The 7,538-nt window shown below is 34.7% G+C and overlaps 1 protein-coding gene across 1 annotated transcript; it reads right to left on the reverse strand.

Annotated features, from left to right (window-relative positions):
- Window positions 1-597: 597 nt before the first annotated feature.
- Window positions 598-5,952, reverse strand: LOC141848521 (single myb histone 4-like). Its single transcript, XM_074736558.1, has 6 exons — window positions 5,685-5,952; window positions 3,403-3,602; window positions 2,437-2,521; window positions 1,621-1,704; window positions 947-1,229; window positions 598-857 (listed from the first exon to the last, which is right to left on the reverse strand). Exons 1-6 carry the CDS (start codon window positions 5,832-5,834, stop codon window positions 826-828), a joined length of 834 nt encoding a protein of 277 aa, XP_074592659.1. The 5' UTR covers window positions 5,835-5,952; the 3' UTR covers window positions 598-825.
- Between the last annotated feature and the right edge of the window lie 1,586 nt (window positions 5,953-7,538).

The raw sequence follows: 7,538 nt of genomic DNA on the forward strand, positions 1-7,538 counted from the left end.
GCGAAGGGCACGACGCAGTGGGTTTTGCCTACTGTGATTGCAACGAACTTGATGCCATTTCATCTTTCTATCTTTTTTTCCACCTTTTTTTCTGGCAAAAGTAGAATAAATGGAAATTTGTGGACAGTGAGCGTCGTCGTAAAGTATGGTGGGAGCATGTACAAACATGTGCATGCCGATCTTGATGATTCGCCTTTGGAAATGGAGGTGGAGCAGCACTGCCACTGCAGGAAATTCCAGGCTTCCGAGTTCATCACACGTCTAGAAAGGAGAAAGGAGAAAGGAGAAAGGAGAGGCGTGCGTGAATTATTATAAGAGAAGCAACAGATAGTGGCGTCAACAGATAGTGGCGTTCGATTAGATTAGACAAAGCCATTGATGTGAGAGTGGAACCCATACAGGTCAGCGTTAACTATCCTGAAAAATCATATTTCCATTCAGATTTGTTTATGAATCACCAAATTCATGACTCAAAGCTATCCGAGATTGTTCGCAGTAACAATGGATTGAATACCATTTTTGCACACCAAGGCAAGTTGCCACCATGCAGGCTGATGGGGAACTCAAAGAGCATCCAAAATCAATGTAACTTGGCTCAAACTAGGATTTGAAATTTCTTGTCTCACCCTGTGCAGTGCTAGTGAAAATTGGATGAGCAAGTTCGTTTATATACAATGAGCAGTCCAGCATTCATGCTTATTTACTAGTTACAATTTAAAACAATAGCCATAGCTTTCAGCTTTCAAGCTACACTACAACAGAGCAGTTCAATAGCCAATGATCCCTGGTGAACTGGGAGATACCGTCCTTTTTCACTCATGTTGCTTAAGAAATAGTGACGATCTCACCTCTTGAACCTGTAGCATCAAATGATCAATTGGACATTTAGTACAAAAGGAAACCTGAGGAAAACACAATTAATGAAATATAAATTATATAAAGTTACATCTCTGGAAGATCTCTTTGGCTAGTAGCAATAGTGCATCAGTCTCTTCAGCCATCTGTGCAATCTTCTCTGCCTCTTTGACAGCTTCGGAGGCTAAAAATGATTTGGCTTCAGAATCTGCTATTTTATAAGCGGCAGTTATTGCAGCTTCCTCTATAAGGTCCATGGATTTTGATGAACTGGAATTCTGAGATACCCTAGAGCGATTTACTGGTTCTTTGGGTTTGGGAATAGGAGTTTTTGTTGCAAATGATGAATCTTTCAGCCTGTATCCGTTTTGAACCTATGACATGATAAGCCGACAAAGAACAAAGATGATTAATACTAGAACAAAAACAATATTTCTTTGTTTTATCCAATAAATCTAAGAAATAAGTTCTCATTCTAACAGATCTAACAACTACTAAATGCTACATATGAAAAAAGTAATGCATGCCACTTACGTGTTGCATTTCAGTGGCCCCAAAACATTTATTCCTGATCATTAAGATATCTCAAATTGAAACAAAGGTATGTAAGAATCCATATCCAATCGTTCATAACATATTCATTTGACATTAAAAAAGAATGGTATTCCTTCAAAAAACACGAAGTATGATAACAAAGATAAACACATGTCATAAGTAACGCAAAAAAAAATCAACCATTTGAGGGTGAGGTTAAAGAGGTGCTACCCTTTCTATTTTGTTCTGTGCAACAAGCCGTCTTAACTTGGAACTAAGCACCCTGCGGAAGTTTTGTGCCACTTCTTGTCTTTGCTGCATAAAAAACATAGGAATCAACAATCCTTAACTATTGCAAAAATTATGTATGGTCAAAAGATACAAGCCTATAGGGGTAATGAGTTTCATAAGATACTAGCATCAAAACATTCCATAATACACGACTCCAGTGGAATAACTTTTAGCAAATATGGTCTGATATTCTTCACAGTGGTTTTAAATAATGCAAGGATTAATTGAAAAACATCCCAAAATGTCAGGAGAACTATTGGATAAGCAATTTTATTTAACACCATATTTTAGTTTTCTGTGCTTTGAACAACACCAGAAGCCAAAAAACGAACATTACCAACAAGTCAACAACAAAGATGACCAAATATGAAGTTGAGATCAACTAGATGATAGCAAAGGAAAGATAAACATAGAAAAACTTGCAATGCCCACATATGAACATAGATGCAAAACTACACAATGTCTCCTCATTTAGATTCTGCTTCAATAAATATCATAGTTAGGTAAGGCCAAATATTCTCTATACAGATGATGATATAGAGATTAAAATATTTATTAAAAACTAACCATGTAAATCAAACATATGAAATCCTAAGCATACTTTGAAATGCCATTGGCATATATCTAAAATTCCAACCACACAAAAATGGGTTAAGAGTATGGATCTTCCAGTCTTGGAAAACCAAAAATAGAAAAGGGACATTTTTTTCAGTTTAACCTAATTCATCCAAAACAACCAAAATTCTAATAGCAAACCTCTATAAAACTGAAGATAGCACCAATTTCCACTCCGTTCGGTTCTTGCATTGATGTAATTGCTTCAATTATTAAAGCAGTGTATCTGACAAACAACAAACAAATGATTGATATAAGAAACTTCTTCTATAAAAGAGAAAGTGTGGAGAGTCCATAGTTAATATCGCATAAGCAGAATGAGAAAAGAAGACATTTAACATTCATGAACCATCTTAAGCTCACAAAAGTCATCCAAATTCAGATCCATCCATAACAGAATTGGAAAATCAAGAAAGAAGGTAGAACATTGAGGTTATTCATCCTAAAATATCAACCAAAAATCAGTTAGAAATAGACTATGTTAATCAGATTTGGCACGAGTATACAATGTGAGTGTGGTTTGTTCCACACCACCCAACTATTTTAGACATTTTTTACATATGATCGATAGGATGTTAGGTTGGATGTGTAGGGAGATGGTAGTTGAAGAGTCCAAAAAACAGAGGATATGGTACACATTTCCCCCATGGGGAAAAAAATCAGAGAAGAAAATACAACAGGAAAAAATTACGTCCATATTTGTGAATTTGATTAAGCAGCACCTAGGCAGATCTAAGTATCTTATCTCAGAAATGAGTTAACAAAATTGAAGCATCACCATGATATGTATTATTTCGTATCATTTCAAGGACAGGTTAACACATGACCCCTCTTTATTATATACTAATTCAAGCATACCAAACAAAGCTTCTTCTCAATCAAGATAAATCATCATATTGCCGTATAGAATTTTAGAACTTGTGACAATGCAAGCCTCATACTCTAAAGAAAGTAATTTTTTTAGATTGAAAAAATAATCCAGGAAGAAATACTAGATCATGATTGGAAAAAAAAAACTTAGACCCAAGAGAAACAAAATTGTAATGGAAAATTCAAAAGGATAACAGTAGCAAAAAACCATTGTCAACCAAAGATCATATTCTGTACCGGGAAGGAATTTTTCCATCCTGTGAGTTTTTTGTAACATCTGCAGTCGTATGTGCTGCATCTTTATGTGGGAAGGGAGCGGGAGCGATGCTCGGGGAGTTGGATGCTGGAATGGATGGTGCAACCTTTGGCTTTGGCGTTCTCATCTTCTCCCTAGAACCTTGGCCACTAGCACTAATGCTCATATTTCTCCATTTGTCCTAATTACATATCTAGTGAATCAAATATAACTACAATGATAAATGGGAAAATCTAAAATAATATCATACATAAAAGTACATGTAAAATGGTTTGATGAAATAGTTGACTATCTTTCTTCCAAAAGAAAAAAAAAAGTACATACAAAATGAAAAGTTTATAAGATGATAAACTTATACCTGATTACAAATTTATCAAGGTAAACTAAATGCACGCATGGAAGAAAAATCTGTCAGTACAAATGTTGACTGTAGCAAGCACATGAGTATACAAAAACCACTCCAACTATTGTGAATCCATTACATGAATGAAAGGATTGGAAATTTATCCTTGATCACAACTTCACTAGGGGAAACTAGATTCACCCATGGAGGGAAAATCAATCGGTACAAATTTCACCACTGCAACGAGTGTGAGAGGAAAGGACTTGAACTAATATGGCACACAAGTGGTGGGGATCATAACATATATCTAGGGAATATAAACAAAAACAGTCATTTTAGAGATCATAATTACTTCAGTATTGTTCAAACCATAGTTGGCAAAATTGTCCAATAACGATACAAATCGTCCGAGTTGGATCAGTATCAACATCGACGATTTGATTTTTTTACAAAGATTGGAGAGAAGTTTAGGAAAAAAAATCAATGAAGGTAGCCATCTATTAGATTACAATAGAAAATTGATGGAATTCACTGAAATTTCATCAAATATTGAGCGAAAATGAATGAAAATAGTTAAAATTTGATCAAATTGACGTAACTTTTTTTTTAAAAAAAAACCATCTAGCCTTCCCTTTTATCCCAACTTAATTCTTAGATATCTCGCATGGGAAGGAAAGAGAGTTTTCTTATCCCTGTAAAATTTATTGAACAACTAGAAATTCGTTGCAAGATCAAAGATTACTCATTCACCCTTGTCGTGACTCATTAGATTCAATGTCTTATTCATCTTTTACCTTACTCAACATTATTAAGTGGGGTTATTGTGGATTTAGAGAGGGGTTATTAGGGATTGAGAGAGAATACAATAGTCTCAATCGTTAATAACAATCATGAAATCACATTTCCTTCAACTATAACCTAGGTAGGGACCCAATTAATCCCTATAATATTAAATATTAAATAGTACACTTTTAGTTAAAAATATATAGATACAATTTATTGTTATTTGGTAACCTAAACTAAAATATGAATTTATTGCTGGTTATAATCTATTTTTATTATTGATTAATATTTATACAAATAAATGTGGCATTTTTTGTGTATTGTATTATAATAATTCAACATATAATGACATGTAATAGATATCTTTTTAAGGTTTTAGAACATCTATTGTAATCTCATATATGATTTTTTTTATTTTTTTTATTTTCTGATTCCGATTTAATCACAATCTGACAAACGGTACCTTGACAAATTAAAGTTCGGACTAATATTGTTATTCAAACATTATGTCCAATTGCACATTTGATTGAAAACCAAGGAACTCCTAAAACAAATCTATAGTGTAGAATTTAGTTTTTTTAGGTTTTCCTCCATAGTTTATATCTTAGAGCAAAGTGCAGCCAAGGAAAAAAGTTATTGGACAAAATTAGTTTTTGTTTCCTAATTTTGTTTATTTTTTATCATCAAATATATAGCTAAAGGTCCAATCACCAAAACCTTGTAAATCTACACGGTCAAATCATCAAGTTATTCAAAATAGATTTAAAGATGTTTTAAGTATCCATTAGCAATGCTCAAAAGATACAACAAAGGTGGGAAGATGTCCAGATAGCAAGACCCAAATATCCCTGGAATACAGTCTAATTTTTTGGCTGAATAAACCTATAGAAAAGCCGAACTTACAAATATATTGATAAAAAAAAGATGTTGAATCCTAAACACTGAAAACATATTATTTGCTACCTGTAGTGAGTTTTCCCCCCTGCATTACCTATTTCAGCTCGAGAATCAGAAAAAAAGATCAAAATACCATCAACAAACACTATACCAAGAAAACTGCATACAATGGAGAAAAGAAATCGAGACAAACCAACTAAGCCGAAACCAAACTAAATAGCCAAGAAAGTTGAAGCAGACCTTGAGGTCGATGTTCGATCGGGTGGACAGGCATCGGCTGAACTCGGGATCCTTTTGGATGGTCCTCCATTTCCCGGCACCGTGTTTATCCACGCCAGCTCGCAGCGCCTCCTCCTCCTCCGCTGTCCACTTCTGCTTCGGGGCTCCCATGGCTATTCTTACTCTTTCACCACCTCAAAGCGTACTTCGATCACTCGTCGATGTTCTCTCTGCAACAACCCTAACTCTCCTCTTACTCTTCTTCCTCCTCACGATTAGGGCAGAATTGCAGGACACCACCGAGATGAAGAAGGCTTTCAAGCCGGACCCACGTTTTTATTTGGGTGAGCAAAATTCGGTTTAATTCGGTCGGTCAATTTGAATTTCTTTTTAAAAAAAATCGATTATTTCAATTTAGTTATGAATTTTAAAAATAAATTTTTTAATAATAATAATAAATATGTATTTTTTAATAAACTGATTAAATTTTTATAAAAAAATTAATGTTTTTTTTATTTTTTATAAAAAAGGTAATTAATTGGGTTGATGGATTAATTAATTTTTTATTAGTTTAATTTATTCGACTTTAATAGTAAAATTCGATCTATTTAATTAATTCTAAATTAATTTAGCTAATTCAGTTTTAATAAAATTAGTTCGGTTGGTTCGTTTTATCCAAAAGATAATAAATCAAAAGGACGTCCATCATTTACATTTTCATTATATAGACGTTTCATTTCTAAATAACGTTAAATGGGCGTCCGATTTAATATGAATGACTCAAAATATCCTTGTCCGCGTCCCCTCAGCTCTGACTCCCCTTGCTCGCGTCGCTCGATTTGCCTCCACCTGAATGACACGCAGCCACCTAGCAAGCGTCTGGGACTTGTCGGTCGAAGCTCTAGTCGTCGGCAGTTCACTTCAGTGTCAACGAGAAGCGCGGTCGTGCGATCGGAGAAATAGAGAAGCCAGAGAAGTGAAGAACAGAGGAGCGATTGGGATTTCATGGGAGAAAATCGCGAATTCAGACGGTACAGTGATCGCGATCGCGGGTTTAAAGGATTCCTAACGGGTTAACGGGTTTAACCCAACCCAAACCCAAATCCAATACCAAATGGGCTGACTATTGGGCTGTAATTAGGTTGCTTAATTGAGCTTTAAGGCTGGTTTAATTAACCTCTTAAATGGGCTCATTAATCCCCCTTAAACCTCAACAATTAGGGTTAATTTATTTACAAATAACCCCCTACAATTTTCTCGTATCTTACATGAGAGGTCTTGAGCAGAGAAAATTCTCTTATTCAACAGTCTAACTCGATGAAAAAAAAATGCTTGAACATGAGATCTATAGTTAAATGCTCAAAAGGCTCTGGAAGAGGCTCTCTATAATTTGGATAAAATACAAAATTGTTGTCGATCGGACGATAACCTAGAAATGAGCGCCAAAAGGTTGGGGTGAAATCAAGATCACATTTGGCTTACGTGAGTTCAATACACAGAATCATCACTAACAAGATGTAGGTTGTTATAAAACTTTACTACTAAATCTAGATGCATAAAACTGTCACAAAACATTAGTGTTCCCAATTTATAATGTATGACAATATCTAAAATATCTCGACATTGCTCACGAAAGAATTTTCAAGCAAATATCAAGCAGGATGATCTTAAATGAGCTAGGTCACTCACTATGGCTCTTTCCCTTAGATGAGGTCCTAGAAGGACCTTGACTAGCCTCAATATGTCTATTTTTGTTTTTATATGGATGCATGAATGCATCAATAATTTGATTATAAAAATAAATGTGAATCAACATGAGATAAAATTTAGATAAGGGCAAGAATTTTACTTAGGAGCTATCGTTGTTGAGAGTGT

This window comes from Curcuma longa, chromosome 17 (genome assembly GCF_044706935.1).
Source record: "Curcuma longa cultivar G26 ecotype Majalengka, Jawa Barat chromosome 17, ITB_CL_G26_1.1, whole genome shotgun sequence".
NCBI lineage: Eukaryota > Viridiplantae > Streptophyta > Magnoliopsida > Zingiberales > Zingiberaceae > Curcuma > Curcuma longa.

What these genes read in the sequence shown, in the direction of transcription:
- LOC141848521 (XM_074736558.1), bottom strand. Translation starts at nt 5,834, where the DNA reads ATGGGAGCCCCGAAGCAGAAGTGGACAGCGGAGGAGGAGGAGGCGCTG. An exon ending in GATCGAACATCGACCTCAAG is followed by an intron (nt 3,603 to 5,684) that starts GTCTGCTTCAAC and finishes ATATGTAATTAG; the next exon opens with GACAAATGGAGAAATATGAG. An exon ending in CTATCTTCAGTTTTATAGAG is followed by an intron (nt 1,705 to 2,436) that starts GTTTGCTATTAG and finishes TTTTTTATGCAG; the next exon opens with CAAAGACAAGAAGTGGCACA.